Source organism: Pholis gunnellus (assembly GCF_910591455.1).
Source record: "Pholis gunnellus genome assembly, chromosome: 14".
NCBI lineage: Eukaryota > Metazoa > Chordata > Actinopteri > Perciformes > Pholidae > Pholis > Pholis gunnellus.
The window spans coordinates 10,574,415-10,594,143 of record NC_136541.1 but is presented as its reverse complement, the minus strand read 5'-3'; the positions used below and the strand labels follow the sequence as shown (position 1 = coordinate 10,594,143).

Below are 19,729 nucleotides of genomic sequence, written 5' to 3'. Positions count from 1 at the left end.
CACACACACACACACACACACAGCAGAACCAGACTCCCGGTAAGATTGCTCGACGTCACCATCTTGTGGCCATAGATGGAGCTGCACTCCTTCAGACACTACAAATACTCAACATTAATGTGCCAACAGTGTATCTGTGCGACCGTGGAGACAGCTACATCCGTCAAGTCATTGACAAAGTGTATAGTCTGATCCCAACGCACATACACCTCCCACAGATGTCAGCCCAACCCTCCACTAGCTGCAGAATTACAAACTTTAATTTAGCAAAATTACAAAATGCATTATTTATCAGGATTCAGCATCCAGCGAACACACACACACACACGCACTTAAACAGTTTCTAGAACAGCTGAACAGTGAGTCAAGAGGTGTGGTATAATATTTTATTCTCATATTTTATGGAATACAAAGCCCCCAACCCCCCCGCCCCCCCTCCCCTCCCCAAAGAGTGTGCACATCAGATCTGGTGGAAACTATCGGGACAAGGAAAAGAACAGGCGAGAGACAAAAGGAAGTCGTTTTCATGGGCGTGGAAGTGTGTGACTGAGATTTAATGTGTTGTTCATATAAAAAGTATACCCTCTCATCATGAATGAACCCTTTTAAAAAAAGCAGCCATATCTGGCTCGAGTCAGTTGATAAAAGGGCTGCAGCCATGACAGCTGAACAAAAAGAAGAAGAAAAAAAAAAACTATTTAACAAAACACGAGTTTCCTTTTTGTAAAAATAAAACTTCTTTCCATCGATCTTTTCCATTATGACTACAAGTTAAGTGTTCAATCATGTGCAACAATAATTTAGCTTTACATGACTGTAGATTCAGTCGCCTTTCCATTCTTTTACAAAATCTCTCGCTAAGCTGCACAACAGGAATGAAATATTTCTCCAATCTGACTTGGGAGAGAAACAAAATTATAATTACAAAAAAAAAAAAAAAGACAAATAGCGGAAGGGATACGAAAACAACCAGCGGGGCTGCAAATGAATGCAACCCTCGTATGTACTAGCAGCCGACCTAGGTCCAATAACGTAGGCTTCTTCAAAATGGCTCTGAATAATCTGGAGTGTGTTTTGACAGCTAGCCAAAACGCCCCCAGTGAATCCGTACCACTGGAACCAGAACGCAGACTCCCATCAACTGGGACTAAAAAGGACTGAAGCACATTTAAGCATCGTCAGAAAAGGTCTTCGCTAATCTCATGACATGTAAAAAAACCAACCAGCTCGTAGACACACTGGGATGGCAGAAAAACCACGGACAAGTATAGTGAATTAAAAATAACATTAGTAACATCACTGCCATTGAATCCATACATTTCAATGAATGACTAAGTCCATTTCAGAAGATTGGGGAACCCCAGAACTGTGTCACACCAATTATCATGACACGGTTTGTTTTAGTTCACCCCCCCCTCCCCGCCCCCAAGAATGAATTGTAATCTTTTCCTGACCACTACACATCAAAACACACCAGAAAACAAGTTAACCCAATACAATACACACAATCCAAGGTTCACAGTCCAAGAAGGTGCTGTTTGAAAAGAGCCTCAGGTCCTCTATGTCCACGTGTTAAAGTGTCCGAATCGGTGAACTGGCAGTTTCACCTTTCAGCAAAGAGCAATTCATGTGGTGGACACTGAAAAAAGACATTTAAAAAAACAAAAAAAAAAAGAAGAGAAGAACAAGACATGTTCAGGATAATGGCGCTTCACCTTGTCAGCCACGTCTTTATTTGTCTTCTAACAGCTTTCTCTCAGTTGCTCTGGTCGGGAGAATAAACAGGCTGTAGCAGCTTGCCGTCCATGTCTACTCCTCTTCTTCAATCTGTATTTCAATCCGTCCGTCCCAGGTCCTCACACCATGTAGGAGTTCTGGTTCTTCAGCTTGTCCAGCTCTTTGCTCTGCTGCCTCAGAAACAGGATTCTGTGGTTGAGGAGAGAATGAGTATGTGAATAAAGGTCGGGCGACAATGAAGGGTTGATTTCTCACAGCGGTAGGAGTTTTTTTGTCCCGCTGCTCTTTGCGGATAGAGTCGGTGGCAGACTTACGTATCCTGTTGGATGGTGAGGTTTTTAAGATGGGAGGGGAGCTTTGGGATGTTTCTATCCTCAATTCTGACTTGTTTGTTGCACAACTCTCATTTCTCATTTTGTCAAAAAACCAAAGAATCGCCAAATAGGTGCAATTGCATTCAGAGGACATCTTTCCAGCTGGAGTTAGGGCTCCACGGGTAATTACTCGGGCTGTACCGAATAGTTTGACGCTTCATTCATAACGTTGACATTCAAATTATTATTATTTATAACATAGAAAGCTTTTACCTTCTCTTCTCCTCTCTCTCAAACACACGTCTCTGTAAATGTCTCAGTCCAAAAGTCAAGATTAATTGAACCAAGATAGATGTAATCTATTCTGCTTCAATCTATACATTCTGGTGTTTTGCATTTCAAAAACTACATTTTTACAGCAGTCAAATACTGTTCACTCTCCCGCATGCACTTGTATTAACAGGGTGGTCTAGCAGCAATCTAACAGCACCATAAACTACATTTCTATAACCACAGTAACACATACGCCAGCGTGTTACTTTTGTTTTTTTGACTCGTTACAACAATGTGGCGAAGCGTTGAGAAGAAGAGAGGGAGAGCGCACAATTCATAACTAGCGATACAGAATTGAACATGTTCCGTTATTGCGGCAAAACAATACGAACGTGTGATGTGGGTGAAAATGTAACAGTCGCCTCACCTCTGTTCCCTCAGTGTGGCTTGGATTTCACACACTCTGACCAGGGAGCGGAGGTTTTTCATCTCTGTGCAGATCTCAGACATGTACAAGCTGCCCATGTTGTGGATGTCCTCCCGCAACCGAGCCGCCTGACGGAGAGGGATGAGCGTTTATTGTCAAGTCAGGACTGTAGATAGTATTTTTTTTAAATCACACAAACATCAATGTTTTGAAAACAAACTGATTCTGAATTCATCGAGCTGAAGATTTATTCTTGAGAAAAATCCCCATCACAAGGACCACTTGCTTGGTCTTTACAAAGCTTTCAACCACAACTTCCTCTGAGCTTCCTCTTCAAAAGGAAGATGATTTAGCGATTATGGTTTATTGCAACCTCTGAGAAAAAGGCCACGAGATGAGCCTGAACGCTTCAGAAACAAGTAAGTGGACCCCGTGACGACTTAAAGTCTCTATTTGGGCCGGCAGCCCCGGGAAGCGGTTGCGCTTCGGTAGCTCCGTAACGATGCCGCTGCTAGAACATACAGAGGTAACCAACTTGTAACACTTAAACACGGCTATGCAACGCGTGTGTGCATCTCTGTGGTGGACAATACCTGTTTCTCAGTGTTCTCTGAAGGCCATCCTTGGATATGTTTGATGAGGCTCTCATCAAAATGAGACGCCAGGGAGGGGGTGAAGGTGCCGGGGTTGTCGGCATGGGTTTGGCTGCTGCTGCCGGAGGGGACATGAGCCAACGCGGCACCAGATGCGTTTGATCCCGTGCACAGAATCTCCTGGCTGATGGAGTGAGACAACAGATTACCGAGGTGCAGACGGCGTAACATAAAATCCAACTGCAGTTTCCCTCATGATGGAGGAGTACTGCTGTGTGGATACTACGGATTATTCAGTCCATGGCATTTCTCTCTCTCCCTTTTTATTATCATAGAATATTTCAAACACGCCTCATCATATTTTGATTACATTTGGGTGATTAACAAACCTCACCAATGTATTTAACAATGTCAGGAGAAGTCAAAGTGAGGCCCTATGATAGTATGTCAAAGAACATAACATACTTCTGGTCCAGAGAACTACATTTTAGAAGTAGGCGCTCTGGACAGCCACCCCGCTAACAGGCACTGCACCGGTTACTCTAAATAGTACACAGACGTCTTTGGAGCAACTTTTACCAAAACAAATGGTCCCTTTGAAACCTGACGCATGCTGCTACTGAAGTTTCTAATGTGTTTTTTGTAATTCAGATGTGAAAAGCCTTCTCGTTTTTTATTTGTTTGCTTTACCTCCAAGCAATTTGTCAGCACAAACAAAACGATGTCTTTTACCTTCTCTGCTGGAGAGTTCTGGGGTCCTCTGGGCGCTTCTCTGCGGTCTGAGAGAGGGGCACTGATCCTTGTTTACCTGAAGACATGCTGCCCTGAAGACGGAAGAAGAAGAAAGTGAAGAATGACAAAGTGAGGGTGAGTCATGAGAGAGGGAAAAGTACTCCTCCATTCTTCAAATGATTGGACTTTTCGGCTACTTTTGGTTCTGCGACTCACCCTCGTTTGTGAAGATGTGATGCTGCCGGGGTGCACGCCCAGAAGAGACTTCTGGCTGCTCTGTGGCGTGCCGTTCCGCGGTGAGACGTACGGCCGCGGTGATGACGCATCAGACGTCAGGGAGACGGGGGACTGACTGGAGTGCTGGGCTGAAGGGGGGGAGAGAAGAGGTTCAAGCCATTTAGAAGGCTACTCGTGGAATATGGTTTTCAGCTCACATTCCAAAAGAGGGGGCTCATTTTTCACATAGCCATAGTCACTTAAGGCACACACGCAATTCACTTTCATAAAATGAAGAACTTCATTGACTGAAGGTCAACAACTAATTGCTTCTTACACTGCATTTAAAAACCTGATTTGCAGGAACAATAACAATGCGTTTGTGTAGCAGATGGTGAGAACCAGCGAGGCCGCCGTACCTTGATTGGAGTGCTGAGCAGCTGAGAGCAGCGCGGTGATGTTGAAAGCAGGTCCAGCAGTGAGGAGCTTATGAAGCACAGACCGCAAGGAAGCTTGGGTGACAGCAGCTGCCAAGACTGGAGGGAGGAAAGGTACACACACACACACATACACACACACAGGTGAGTGAGCAAGGACACACAACAGGTGAGTGCACAAACACGCACAGTTAAGTCAGAAAACTAAAATCAATAGAAAGATTCATCTTTTCACCGGCACAGGAATCGGTTCATGTTTGTGTCACTTTACTAGCAAACCGCCATCAAACAATGAGCACATATGTAAGTCAGCCTCCCACAGAATAGCAAGAACTTCATCATAAATGACAAGTGCACGCCCTGGTGAGTAACAGCAGAACACAGTCACCCATTTAATAACAGGATCACAACACACACACACACACACACAGATAAGGGATGGAAAGATATTGACTTTTTTCCCATACTGTGTGCACACATATTACCGCACTGGCCCGAATACAAGAAGCCATGAAGCTACGGACTTGAGCCCGACACTTGTTTGCTGCGTGACTGGGTGTGAACGTGCTACAAATCAAGACACCTCGGAAGACAGCTGGGTTAAAAGTGAGACCTGGTGTTTCTCTCATCTGTTGACCGCTCACCCTCGTTGAGTTTAGCCATGTCCATGCTGCCGTTGTTCATCTGCAGAGCGGCCTGTAGCGCCGGGAGGAGCTGATGCAGGAGGGCCGGGTCCTGCAGCAGCGCTGGTGACGGGGACTGGACAGACTGAGGCACCTGCCCCGAAGAGGAGGAAGAGGAGGAGGACATGGCGGAGGGGGTGGAGCCTAAAGCCCCGGGAGCAGAGTTCAGGCTCTGAGAAGAAGAGGAAGAGGAGGAATGGCCAGAGTTGGATGCTGTGGACTGGTCCCCTGGTGTGGTCTCTGTGGAGACGAGCAGAGCAGGAGGGCAAAGCATTAACACAATATTCGTAGTAAATTACAGTAAAAAACTGTCTGTATATTAAATATTTCTCCAGAAATTCTGCCATACTTACTTGTTGAGGCTTTGTCCTGCAAGGCCTCTTGTCTGTAGTCCATGTCCCTGGGGAAACTATTTGCTGCCATCTTGACTGGGTCTTTCGGTCGTTGTTCTCTGAAGCAGATTAAGCAGAAAGCAACAGTGACAATGTGCTGGATGCCGTTAAGACTCTGAATCCTAAGCTAATGATATTCTGTGGAGACCGGTGCGCTGCGTGACTTAATGTATGACTCTGCATGAGAATGAGCAACTTGATTACTGTTTCCGGTTAAATATTGAATTGCCTCTCAGTGTACGTATGTGGTAATGTGAGGCTTGCCTCTCCAACAGGTCCTTGGGCTTCTCCCACTGAGAGACTTCAGTTCTACAGTTGTAGTAGTACTTCTTCCCAGAGGAGCTGATGTGTTCTGTCCAGTCATCTGCTGGGTCCTGGTGCTGAGAGAGACAAGACATGGGACGTTATCAAGACCAATAGTCTACATACACTAGAAGACTTTCAAAAGACTAAAGACAACTGACAAAGTTTTCAGTTACAGACTAGTAACGTTTGGGAAGACTACTGGGGATCTCACAAGGGGCACCAATTGTGAGCCACAACTAGATTCCCTTTGAGATTATTTCCCATCCTGCTGCCGGTGAAAATATGCAAGTAGAAGAACTGTTGGGACAATAGAGCAGAAACAGAAGCAGCTTTTGGGCCACAGCTGCTCTTGTGTGTGCAGTGACATGTCACTCTTCTTCACTCCACAACTCTACCAGTTACTCCTCCTCTTCCACAGTCCAACCTGTGCACGTTATTGTGCAGTCTTCTCCATGTTCAATGACTACAGACCCTCTTAAGGACTTTATTTTTTTTTAAAAAGCAACTAGCAACACATTTAGCGATTTATTCAGATCATCAGGGGAAAAGCATTAAATATATTATATTGTCAGTCAGTCCCATGCATGCTCCTCAAAGTCCGAGCAGTGACCAGCTCTTCAGCCAACAGCGTGAAGTCTCCGTCTCTCCTCTTTAGTGTGTGCGAGGCAGGCAGGAGGATGCCACTCGTCTCAGGAACGGGAGTTAATATAATATTATATACACACACACCACAGTCTGGTAAAGGTCTGGAGTGAGCGCACCTATTGGATGTTACAATGTTCCCGTCATTGACATTCACTATCTGCATGAGCCAAGACTAAAGACTTTTGGTAAACATGTTTGATTTGATCTCAAGACGAGAAAAAGACCGACTTAAGACAGCTCGAACTACATTATACCAAACAATCGAGATCACAGGAGCTGGCCACAACTCTCAAAGTTCTTAAGTGTAACACTGACATAAGAGATATTAGGAAAAGTTGAAGAGTACAACAAAAAAAGAAAGAAATGATTACCAAGCTGAAAGCAGACTTTACATTCTCTGCGATGGAGTAAATTGTTTTTTCAAGCCTTAAATGTTCATACTACATGGAAAACATGACACTTAAAAATTGTAATGACTTGGAGACAAATGGGCTATGCTCCACTAGGGATACTTTAAAAAAGTATTACAACATGAGACAAGGCAAAAGTATCACTTCATGTGAATTAAGCATACATAAGTCTATGTTCCCTGAATAAGTAAGCATACGTGCTCCTGCATTAGGTCAGCATCCCTGACTTTCCACCCTCAGTAATGGACACCAGCATTTCACTATGGATCGGTCCTGGTATGTTTAATATTCATGATCACGTATATGCCGACAATTCTAGTCATTATTCCAGGAAGACAATGTACTTTGCCTCATCTTGTTTTTCCTATTTACGATTGCACTGATTTCAAAAGTGACTTCGGCAGAAGAGGCTTGAGCCACAACAACATGATGTCATGCTATCTGGGAAGAAAATAAAGCTAGGTGTCTTGAATCAAGATACATATGGACATTAGTAGTAATTGTTGAATAAGTAGGGTTTTGGCATGACAACAAACAAAAAAGGATACTAATTTACATCAACTACTGCCACAAAAACAGGTTTTTAATTGCAGTTTACAGTTTTACATTACCTCCCGACAGAAACGGAACATAATGTATCGTTTTCAATCGTCTTTTTATTTATCCTGCGTCGTAAACACTGCTGTCGTCCGCTACAGCTCATAAATGTTTATGGGTGATCGGCTACCCGGAGTATAGCATAGAGAGGTGGTGAGGGGGGGTTTTGAGTCAATAAACTACAACAAAAGTTATCTTTGCAGCATCAGCTAATCAAAGTGTTCCGGGCCTGTCAACCGTAAAGTAGAGCAGAGAAGAGCAAGAAGGCATAAGTATCAGTCGGCCTACGTAGCAAAAGATAATGTTTAATAACTGAATCTGGCTCTCTTGAGTCTTTCCCTATGTGGATTTCATGATGGAAGCACCAAGGTCAACAAATGAGGAAAAACCCGCCTTTTGGCTACACATTCGTCACAGTATAGCAGTATACACATCAACACCATCAGTAAGATGGTCTGTATCCATTAGGCTGATGAGCCAATGTCCAACGAGACAATGATGAACATCGAGTATCTTGCTTCATTGCTCAGTTCAACCAGATTCTGAGTGTGAATAATGAAATATTTTAATGAGGAAGTCTTAAATCAAATAAGACCTTTTACTCTATAAAGGGAGCTTGTTACAGAAATATGACGTTTTTAATCGTGCATTGTTGTTGGGACAAAAAGAGAGAGACGCCGCTACATAATGACCCAATGCTGCGTTCCAAGGTAGCGTGATAGCCGAGGGTATATCATCAGATAACACTGGACAACGTCTTACCCTGTCTGCAGGCTTGCTCTGAGTCGCATGCGAGTCGGAGCCATGGTGGGAGCTGTTGTTGTGAGAGTTCTCCTGAGGAGAGCCGCTGGTCCCTGAAACAACGCCACTTATCAGGTCACAGAAGATACACAAAGTTCTGCAGAGGGCTGAATCTTAGTAACAGCTGCAATTGGCAAATAATAAACAGATTGTTCGAGGTTTGCATTGTTCACATTCACACAGCAGTAATAGCTCTAATGTGATCTGATGGCAGCGAGATGACAATAATCTAAAGCTTCACTTTGTTCTCCATCAAAGTTTTAGTGTAAATACTGAGTATTTTGTCAAACTCTGCACTCACGTGTGCTAAAAATAAATATGGGTTAGAGTGGAATATGGGTTAGAGTGATATTTGACAAAAGAAGTCCACACAGTATGACAGAGATCAACAAAAGAATGTTGTGTACAAAATTGATTACAGCAAGCTGAGGCTGAGAACCATTAGTTTGCCTGCATCCACAAAGATCTGATGTTTATCTGTATTGGTCTGAGGTTATTGCAGGACCAAGATGCTAACTATTCCTTGTAACAACCCCTTACGATAACAACTTCCACGCATGTGTAAGATGACCAGATCCGGGCTTACCATTTTTCCCTCTAACTGCGTGAGAGGTTTTGGCCTTGCCATGCCCCGCGCCGTCTCCATGTCTGCTGACAGGACTTTCGTCTGAGCGTCGCAGCATCTTGAAAGGGGGTGTGGGGTCTGATGAGCCATCGCGCACCTTGTCATAGCGGTGAAGGCTGCTGGACTGGCTCTTCGGCTGAGATTTATGGGTCTAAATTGAATTAAAAAAATGGCAAAAAAGACTTGTTGGGATGGGTAGTTTGTGTCATCTTCTCCTTATTTTGTTTGAGTGAATATTTGTGTGACCGGTTTCTGTAATTAACATTACAATATGAGTATAGAGCAACGGTTCTCTGCATTTATTGACAGTTTTTAGGGTTGCTGCATCTACAACATAACTCCATGAATTTTCCAATGTATCACTCTAATGGGAAATACTACACCTTGATTGGCTACGTTATTGGGAAATGATGACAGGTGACTTAACAATTGCATGTGTCGTACCTGATAGGATTGTGAATCCCTTCTGTCGTTGCACCTGTGAAAACACATAGAACAAACGGCAATTTAACGGCTAGGTTGATTTTGTTACCCTAGCTACACACTTTATGGAACATAACGCCATTTAGCTACTGATAAATAGCTGCCGTTAGCTAGGTTAGCTTGATTTGCCACCTTAGCAACAGCTGTTTGCTCATTATGTCACAAGTAGAAAATAATAAATCGTGTTTAAATCACATCGTACATACTGTGGCCTATACACTGACGGTAACCATTACTACGTTAGTTAGCTAACGTTACGTTCACATTTAGTTAGACGATAAGCTAAATATCCGGAACCCAGAGCTAATGGCAGGAAAAGCTGTTAGCTCGTAGCACTGACAGCTAATGTTAACGGTTAACGTTACAGGAAAACATGAGTCACTAATCCACACAGAAAAAAAGATAAACCCCACGAATAACTTTGCCAACGTTATGGTTTGTGCTTGAATTACCCATCGCTGACTCTTGTTGGTTTCCTTGCATACATCACCATCAAGGCCGTGGTGATGTGTGTGTGTGTGTGAGGGGGAACCGTGGCCTCCTGTCTATCTGCTCTCTCAGTTCTCTTTTTCTTCAGCTTCCTGATATATCTGGGCTCAATCTATCCTACCAAACAGATACCTACAAGCCGTGCACCGAGCACCAGCACTGCATAGCGGGTGGTCTTTATCGCAAACCACCCTCAGTGCATCACCTGACATGTAGATATACGGTATACGCTTTTAGCTCGACCGATGTTGCTCAGCAAAAAGCAGCAGAGTCAGGAGGAAACGGCGCAGACGAACTCCTCGGTGATGTTTAGCTAGAAAAAATAAGTTCCGGTTGCGTCTTTCAAATTAAAATGATTATCGAGTCTGGTTCAGTTCCAACCGTATTGAGTAAAGAAAAGTACCACAATGAAGAAAGATTACATGAGGTACACTTCATTGCGCTTTAGACAACTCAATGGATAGCTGTAAACTAACAAAACCGACCAACAAAAAAAGACAAATGGTATCACTAAATGAGAAGGAATGAGCACTGAAACATTAATGCGATTGTTGGAAAAGTCCCTCGTATAGAAACAAAAACGAATATGATAATGAAATGATAATCAACACGGGAAACTTCCTTGTTCGCAGAGCTTTCATATAACAGACACATTTTATGTTAAATTGACAAGTAATGTAAAGTTGGTAGCCGGACTTGCCTTTAAGTTATTGTTTTATATTTTTTATAAAATTTCATTTTAGCATAACAAAGCAGAACAAAAAAATTACACGACCTCGATGTGACATTTGTTTTGCCACAGTTGTAAGTCTGCGCTCTTACTTTGAAGTAAGTTGCTTCATTTCCGACAGAGCCGTGAGAGTCGCGTCATCTCCGTTCACTAGACTTTTTTTTTTAACAGCAATGGCGGATCATGGTGCCTCTGTGCCCGGAAGTTAGCGGCGTTATTATGGATCCCACTGCTCTTCTTGGCAAGACCCGCCCTGCGTAGCATTCAAGCGTTGTGATTGGCCAGTGCCACATAGTTACAGCCTAGTTATATGCATTCTATGGTTACGGCGGAGAGAACCGACGAGTGATGCACTTTATAAAGGCGTCTAAAGAAAGAGACATTTTATTATCAGCACAACTGATTTAAATTAGCCTATGAAATGCAATTTAAATTTTCTTAAGACCATTTTATTAAACAGTGTATGATTAGAGGGGAAAAGTTAGATTTGAAATATTAATATTAAATATATATTACTATATAACAAAAGTATAATAACAAAGTAAAACAATATTTAAGAAAGATTATTTTTTGTGTTACATCTATCTATTGTGATACATCTATTTGATATGGATTTAGTGTATATTTGAGACTTCTAGACACTAATCACAAACGTAACATTTATTTTAGGCTTTGTGAATTTGTCTATCTTGCAGCTCAGCTGATTTTATTAATGGATATGGGAGGGAAGTTGTAAGACCTATGTGAGGTTAAAAACACAAGGTAAATTTACAATAGGCCAATGATTCTGAAAGATACATCATACCAGACGAACTGGGGAATGTTACTCAGTATAAAAACTATACTGTATATAAATACTTATATTCATACATATATTCATAATTTGTCTGCAAAGCTCTCCCTGGCTGCCTGTTTCACTTTAGCAGGATAAAGTGTTCAAAGAATAACATCTCAGCATGTCTATTGTCATTCTAGCTAGTAACCAGTCATAGTAACAATTTGTCTGGCATACATCAGTGTAAACTGAGATCGCTCTCCAGGATTAATCTGGATTAATTGGCATCAACACCTTCCATTCACGGCCTCAGCACTCTCACATCTCTACCTTCAACCCTGTCTCCTCCAAAAGGAAGTACCCATAAAACTAAACTGCACTCTTAATTAAAAATTGAAAATGCTTTAGTTTTAGACCTTTGACATTTCATGGTTGCGACCATCCCACTCGTGCCACAAATTCCTGGGAAGCAGCTTTCTAGCCGAGAAGAGCGACACCAATCTCATATTTGTTAGTTTATCTTATGGGAGCAGGAGGAAACTGCCTGAATCTGTCCGAGGCAGCTGTCGGTAGACTCCATGAGGTCACTGTGTCCAGTAAAGGAATAGTCCAGCACCCAAACTCCCATAAAACCTCCACGTCTTTTTTCCACTTTTCTTTTGTTTTTATACGGATTAAACCGGAACACCCTGGTAATTGATCACAACACAGAAGTCTAATAAAATGTTACTGAAAGGATGTAACTGCTGAACTCAGATTCATCTGTGGGACATATGTGCAAAGTGAACTGGTGAACATTACGCCCCATGCTCTTTGATTGTTGTATTGATTGCCCGTCGGCTTGATTTAGGTCAGACCTAACACATATTCACTGAACGAGGGACGGTTTCTTTTACAATCTGACCAGTCGAACACAACCTCTCTCTACAAGTGGATGTTCAAATGTTGCTCATGAGGCACTAAGTGATATGGCCTGCCTGAATTTATGGAATGCAATGTCTCTGGTGAGTGCAACTTAAATTTTGTGTGGTTGTGCTACTTGAAATGTGTTGGAATGGACGTAAACATGTGTGTTACACTCCTAATCTGTACCCCAGATTAGGTGTATTAGTTCAAATAATTATTTTCTCACAATATTTTCATTTATCTGCTATTTAGACATTAGAATATAAAAAAACCCTAATATATCTGTGGATATAGTATTGCATTTCTGTAGATGTGCTAATTGAGGGATTCTGGACAATATTTCTTTACAGGTTCTATTATATAACAAGTGCATTTCCGTTGAACCAATCCTCATGTTTTTCAACGGAATTCTGCACATTTGCATATATTTTCTTAAATTGATCAAACTATGGTCTAATAAAGGGTAAACATCTATTCATTTTATGCAGAGGACATCCAATATTTATCTACTAATGTCATTTTAGGTAATTAATACTGACCAGTCGTGTTAAGTTTAATCAAATGAATAAAAAGAACCCAGATCATTATTGATACAACATTAACTGATTGAATAGTTTACCAATATAGCTGTATGGAAAGTGGAACATTGTTTTAACGTAATGTTGCAATACCTCATATCAGCATTAGGTGGCGGTAATATCTCAGAAGAAGCATCTTCCCTTCTTTCCTTTCTCTCATCATTTCTCCACCTTCTTTGTCATGCTCTAGTCTCCCTAGCTGCCAGTAAAAACACGAAATCTGGATCAAGTTACTATATATATGTCAAGGATTTCGATATTGGTTGAATTCTTCTTGTCTGTTCTCAGAGTGAGGAGGATGCTAAGCCGAACTGAACACAGAGGTACATCCAAAGTGTAGCAGGTTAACAGGTTATATGTACATGAGAGGCAATGTGTAAGCAATTAGGTTTTTTTTCTTTTTACCTCCCTAGATAACATATCTGTAATACTGGAAAATAAAGCAATGATCCCCATAACAGTAAATCATTTTAGGGCTTCCCTTGGAGTCTTTCTTTTTTGTTATCACACCCTCTGTTTAACCTTTGATTTCTATCTCTGGGTTCTTGACCTCACCTCATAACCTTAGAAACAGGTGCAGGTATGTTTGTGTGTGTGTGTGTGTGTGTGTGTGTGTGTGTGTGTGTGTGTGTTTATACATGTGGTTGTGCTCTGCTCCTCCTCCTGCAGGTGTGTGCAGGCTGCTATCTTCAGTGATGTCTGGAACAGAGTCTCATACAGACAGAGAGGAGGACTACAGGTTCCTCCACAGCATGTTGATGGAGAAGAAGCTTCATCTGCTCTTTAAGGTGAAGACACGTTTGTGCTTCAAGGATTCATGCTTTATTACATCCACTCATTTCAGTGACAGCATCTATTTTCAAACCTGTTTTAGTAGCAAAATACAGATCTTATTTTTGAGGATACCAGTGTAAAAATACTGCATTACAAATAAATGTTCATGCAATCAAAGCTTTACTTAAGCAAAATTCATTAGTATTGTCAGCGAAATAATCCAAAGTAACAGTTAAACACCATACATGTTATGGTATTATATGGCTGCTGTCACTGTTACTCTATTATATATTTTAGATGTTATTATTAATGCATTAATATGCAAGTGGCACTTCAATGTTGCAGCTTTTCTGGATGCAGCTAATTTGAACAACTGGACTGTATTGTATTTACTGTTGGGTAATAAAATGTATAAACATTTATCATATTTCATAAATTGATGATACAGTTTGTGTGTCAAATATTAATCTCTATAGTAAGTCATATACAATACCTCAACATTTTGTACAATATTTTAACAAATGTACTTAGTTGAGTTAGTATTCTCTTCTCTTTTTGTTAAAGAAACATGTCACGTAAATGCACTTTCACATTAACTGAACTAGAATACATTCTTACATTTATTTTGTGGTTGTGTTGTAGCCATGGTACCATTGCAGTTCCTTCAATAAACAATATTTTATCATTATGAATGTTATTAGTAGTATAAGTATTAGGTGTAATTGGAGTTTTACTGCAGAGAAAACCTTTATTGTGATACTTTCCTGACTTGACAGATCCACGAGCGGCTGAGGCGTTTTGAGAAGCGTAGCCCCGTCTCCGTCCAAGAGCGCGCAGCGAGTCTGGCCTCAGATGTAAGTGACTCTCTCCAAACATCTTTTGCAGATGGACGCGCCACCGTGGACGACAGTTTGACAGCAGAGGGAACGGGGGGGATTATTTCATCTTTCAAATTGTTTCCTCTTCATGCAGACGCCTTTGCCTGTCACACAGAAACATGAATGGAGCGCACAGTCCTACTTATGTGTCGTGAATTATGAAATCTCATATCAAAACCCTGTGACCGCTGATATTATCACAAGGCTGCGTTTTATTGCAGATATCGTTTTGCATTTGCATGCCAGGACTTAGGTCAACAAGGACAGTGCCGAGCAAAAAGCTGCTCAAATCATTTTGTCTATTTAGAGTCTACAGGTTGGAGGAATATAATTAATCCTCTTCGATCCTGTTACCAACCAACCACTCCTGTATTTCCATCTCATCCCACTACCTTCCCTGAATCATTTTGGTCATGTTCCACTTTCATTCCCTGATTTCCCCATCTTGTTCCTGAACAACGTGTTCAACAAGGATGTTCTTTTTTTAGACTTTTCCCCTTACTCCACGCTTCCGTCTGTTCTTGTCTCCATCCCCAAACCACACTCCCCTTCCATTATCTCTATTCTTCCTTATCCTTTCACCTCTCTCTCTCTCTCTCTCTCTTATACCCTGTGTATTGTAATTCCTGCCATGTTTCCATGCCGTCTATCTAGCCCTATCCTCTCATCCAAACTCCTCTCCATCTCCTTCTCTTCACTCCCTTTGCTTCAGATTCTTTGAGACAGCAACTCTCCGCCTGGCTTAAATCATCAGGATCTACTGGAAGGGCCAAACCATGGGTCTGTTTCCTCTCAGAGAGGCTTCTGTTTGCTCACAGTGGAAACTAATGACCTTCATGCATTGTGTCTCTGGAGTGTGCCTCGACATCTTGAAGCAGTAGAAGTCATTACAGTACTATGCTTGACAAGACGGTGCGACTGTGCACAGTCAATCGCCGCCTCTTCACTTGCCGATGACGGTCAAGGCTGCTTTGTTTTAGCCGTCGTGTAGCCTTGAACATTTAGGAGCTTTTTCCCCGACGGTGGCTAAAAGGCACAAAACAGGAACACGGAAAAAAAAAAAGTTATCATCATGAAGAAACAAGCAAAGTCTTTGTGAGGTGAACGAGGTCACATGAAAGTGAAGAAAATAAGGACAGTATGTGTCACTGCAGTCTGAACAAGGCACAAGTTGAATTTCACTAACTCTTTTTGTCTTTCTGCACGTTTCTCCGTCTCTCTTGGCTCGTACAGTGTAGACTAGAGCAAACCTCTGAGGCCATGATATAAATGTACACCTCTAATTATAAAAAAAATACATATCCTGCCGCTCCTCTTTTTCTTTGCTTCCAGTTGGCGGAGGAGCTGATATACCAAGGCTGGAGAGACGAAGTCAAAGAACTGGTTGCCCTCTTTTCCAAACCCAACTTTAAGGTGAAGAGTATTTCCTTCCATGTGTTCGCTGTAGCTTCACACATGTGTGTCAACCTAAAACTCCCCCAGCCAATTCCTTTGTCCAGTTTAATCACATCATTTCTACCAATGGAATACACACACAACCCTTTGGGGAAATGTGCTTGTTTGCTTTCTTGCCAAGAAAATGGATACCACTCTGTTGCCTGTAAGTAACAGCCCACAGCCGGTAAGCTTAGCTTAGCACAAAGACTAGAATAGAGGGAAGAAACTAAAGCCTGGCTGTCATGGTTGGAGAGCAGGCAGCAGGGGATGGACCCAAACGCAGACAAAAACGACTCAGGAGCCGAAACAATGCAATGATTTATTTCTAAAAAAAGCTTCCAATTCAACTTAACAGACAGGAAACAGCAGGCAAGGCAATATGGTACAGAACTCCCAACATAACGGAAGACAAACCGATGAAGAGCAAAATAACTGGGCTGGTATAAACAGGGACCGAGTAGTGGGGAAGTGGGAACAGGTGAGCAGGAGCATAAGACCTAAAACATGAAATTCTCTGGCGACAGAAAGATGCAACACAGTCCAGTCTCAACATAAAAAGTCAGAGCGAGTGACGTTGGCTCTTCCAGGGTCTCCTCATGAAACTGCAACTTGACATTTTTACACTTCATTTTTTGTAACAAAAATGAGATACAACTAGTTAAGTTAGCTATTTCCTCCTTTGTCCAGTCTTTGTACTAAGCTAAACCATTAAAAATGAAGCTACAGACAGGAGATGGTTAAAGCCATACAAGCCGTTTCCATCTTTTTAGGCCACTTTCTTGCTGAGAGGAACAGCTTTACTCACGCAAAAGCCACAATCTTTCCTTTTTTTCACACTTTATTTTTTGTACGAATCAAACAAACTAGATGTAATGCGTTACATAGTGAGGTTTAGAGGTGTCTTTAGTGGACAAACCATTACATTTGGACAGAGCCGGCCTAATGTTTCCCTCTGCTAACTCTAGCTTTGTATTCAACAGAGAGCGGTATCGCTCCGCTCATCTAACTCTTGGCACGAAAGTGAATATGTGTATTTACAAACGGTTCCCTTAAGTGACTTCCTAAAATCTGTAACATTACCGCACACTCACGCTCACATAAACATTCCCCAAACTGTGCAAGAGTGCAGTTTTCTGTCCCTGAAGCGTGGCCTGTAATTCCCATTCACACGGACCATTCATGAAGCAAGAATGTAATTAGCTCGGAAGATGTTGTTTTGCTTCCTACTACTTCAGCGCCCCAATGGATCATTAACAATAAAAGAAACCTACTCATGAGTGATGTGGTTACGTGTTCGGTCATATAGGCCCTTTTGACCTAGCTAACACTAGAAGTGTAATCTGAGAAACTATAAATTCATGCAGGAATGCTTCATCTGAGCTATTCTGATGCTGTTCAGGCGACTGAACTTTGGAGCTGACGCGCACATCAAAAGGCCTTTATGGCTCACACGAAGTGACAAATTCATCCAACTGCAAATTCTAATGAAATGTATTTCCCGTAATCATTTTGCCCTCTGAGAGGTGCTGACATATATTAACCACACCGGAAGTGAAGCTAATCTACTCTCTAATCATGTTTATTAGTGTTCACTCATGTAGAGGCCCAGACTACTCAAATGCATGTTTCCTTATTTTAGTTCTGCTGACAGTCATTTTTCAGACACACATACACACACACACATTGTTTGGTTTTTCCAGTGAGCTGCAGGAGTCGTGGTTTTTCTTAATGAGGAGGCGAAGCCAGCCGAGAACTAACAGGTTTGTTTAAAGAGTCTTAATGACCTGTATGTTCTTGGCCCGAACGCAGGAGCTCACACATACTTATGAGAGACTCAGGGTAAAACGTTCTGTGAATGAATGTTTGTTTTTGAAAACCCGCCTCTGAAAGTGTCCAGAGACACATTGCTCACGCGTTGGCAGCTTCTGAGCGGGGCAACTGTTGATGGACAACATGGATAAGCAGACTAACTGACAGATGGATTGGCTGATTGTTAAAAGGATGAGCAGATGTACACGTCTCCCCTCCCCTCTTCTCATTGTTTCTTATTACATTAAATCCCCTTTTTTTTTGTACCTTGTGCATGCTGACAGTGAGAGATTAACATTTAACCAGAATATTGTTTTTCTGCAAACAAACCTGGAGCTTTAGTACGGCCAAAGATAACAAAGAATACACTTAAATGAACTGTCTGGGCATTGATAGTGAGTTATATATCAATTCCCAGTCCCATCACTGGAAAGAAACTTCTTCTAAGACGTGTGTGATGTTTGAGGTGAGCCAGTATGACTGTCAGCAGTATAGGGGTTGCTTTCAGGTGGCCCACAGGCTGGCAGTACATTCCAGACTAAATAAAATGTGGCTGTGTTGGCACCATCAAAACTGAAGGTTTGCAACCAAAAAGTGTTATATTTGGATTAAATCACTGTAGTTAGTGTGGGCAGGCAAGTCAAACTTATTGGAATGTTTGCGCAATCTCAGTGACCTTTGATTAGTCAACAGTGATTGGTGCCATTTTTGTTTGAGTGCTTCGCATTTTTCAACCTTACAATTACATTTAACCATCTCTAGCCTAACCAGTTGGCCTAAAGTGTTTGAACCTGCACTGGTAAAACTGGTGACAGTGGTTCTTCAGTGCACTTCCATCTAGAATGGACGCCATTAAATGAATAGACTCTTGCAGTGATTACACTGGCATTTGTTCACAATGCTGAATTTGAGCGGCTTGGCAGCTAACAGTTTTTTTTTTAATCATACTGTTGATCTTAGCCAGCACCATTTTTCCAAACAGAGTGATTAAATGATACTATTAACACAGATCAGCATCCTCACTGTATTTCTGTTTCCTCCACAGAGTCTGCTGTCTGTCCATGACGCTGTAGCTCAGAGAGACTTTGAGCCTAGTCTGCCACCAATACCCGATGACGCACTGGAGGACGACGAGGATTCGGTCAAAATCGTCAGTCTGGTCAAAACTACAGACCCCCTGGTCAGTAAACATGTCTGCATCTTCCAGAAGTCAAGTTAGAAATTAGATTTAGCACAGGCTTAACTTTAATACTTCAACATTTTGGGAAATGCTTTCTTTGTGAGAGTTAATGAGAAGATTGTTACATCACTTTCGTGCCTGTATGCTAAATGTGCAGCTAAAGCCAGCAGACAGTTAGCTTAGCTTTGAGTGAAGACTGTAAACAGGGGGAAACTAGTCTGGCTCTGCTGAGAGGTTTATAGATTGTTTTATTTTTTTAATTTTCTTAGCACAACAGGAATGAGATATTACATGTTAATTAGTAAGTTCTGGAGCAGTCCGAAGGCCAGGCCATCTGTTTCCTGCTGTTTCCATCCTCCGTGCTAAGCTACGTTAACCTCCTGCTGGCTCTTGCTGCAGATACGTATAATCACGAGGGTGGTATCACTCTTCTCATCTAACTCTCGGCAGGAAAGCAAGTAACTATATTTTCTGTATGCCTCTAAAAACAAGCACAACTGTA

General features: G+C 41.9%; 2 protein-coding genes across 3 annotated transcripts in view; one reads left to right on the top strand and one right to left on the bottom strand.

Annotated features, from left to right (window-relative positions):
* Positions 1 to 455: 455 nt before the first annotated feature.
* LOC306705879 (WW domain-containing adapter protein with coiled-coil-like) lies at positions 456 to 10,399 on the bottom strand. Of its 2 annotated transcripts, XM_079172752.1 has the most exons (13): positions 10,124 to 10,399; positions 9,633 to 9,666; positions 9,150 to 9,339; positions 8,525 to 8,616; positions 6,069 to 6,184; positions 5,766 to 5,863; positions 5,374 to 5,652; positions 4,712 to 4,828; positions 4,293 to 4,441; positions 4,077 to 4,168; positions 3,345 to 3,528; positions 2,752 to 2,879; positions 456 to 1,926 (listed from the first exon to the last, which is right to left on the bottom strand). In XM_079172752.1, exons 1-13 carry the CDS (start codon positions 10,162 to 10,164, stop codon positions 1,857 to 1,859), a joined length of 1,590 nt encoding a protein of 529 aa, XP_079028878.1. In that variant the 5' UTR covers positions 10,165 to 10,399; the 3' UTR covers positions 456 to 1,856. The 2 variants fall into 2 exon arrangements, with proteins under 2 accessions (XP_079028878.1, XP_079028879.1); XM_079172753.1 differs by lacking the exon at positions 4,712 to 4,828.
* A 3,048-nt stretch (positions 10,400 to 13,447) lies between these two features.
* Positions 13,448 to 19,729, top strand: part of LOC306705844 (MAGUK p55 subfamily member 7-like) — a gene marked incomplete at both ends in the record, with an annotated part of 23,738 nt that continues 17,456 nt past the window's right edge. The window contains 5 exons of the mRNA XM_079172709.1: positions 13,448 to 13,472; positions 13,819 to 13,937; positions 14,700 to 14,777; positions 16,134 to 16,214; positions 19,093 to 19,227. Of these exons, the coding sequence (XP_079028835.1) occupies positions 13,448 to 13,472; positions 13,819 to 13,937; positions 14,700 to 14,777; positions 16,134 to 16,214; positions 19,093 to 19,227 (438 nt within the window). The remainder of the gene's footprint in view (positions 13,473 to 13,818; positions 13,938 to 14,699; positions 14,778 to 16,133; positions 16,215 to 19,092; positions 19,228 to 19,729) is intronic.

Coding starts and splice junctions, on each gene's coding strand:
- LOC306705879 (XM_079172752.1), bottom strand. CDS start 10,164: ATGGTGATGTATGCAAGGAAACCAACAAGAGTCAGCGATGG. Junction 8,617..9,149: donor CGCAGTTAGAGGGAAAAATG/GTAAGCCCGGAT, acceptor GCGTTGTTTCAG/GGACCAGCGGCTCTCCTCAG. Junction 4,442..4,711: donor TGCTCAGCACTCCAATCAAG/GTACGGCGGCCT, acceptor CCCCCCCTTCAG/CCCAGCACTCCAGTCAGTCC.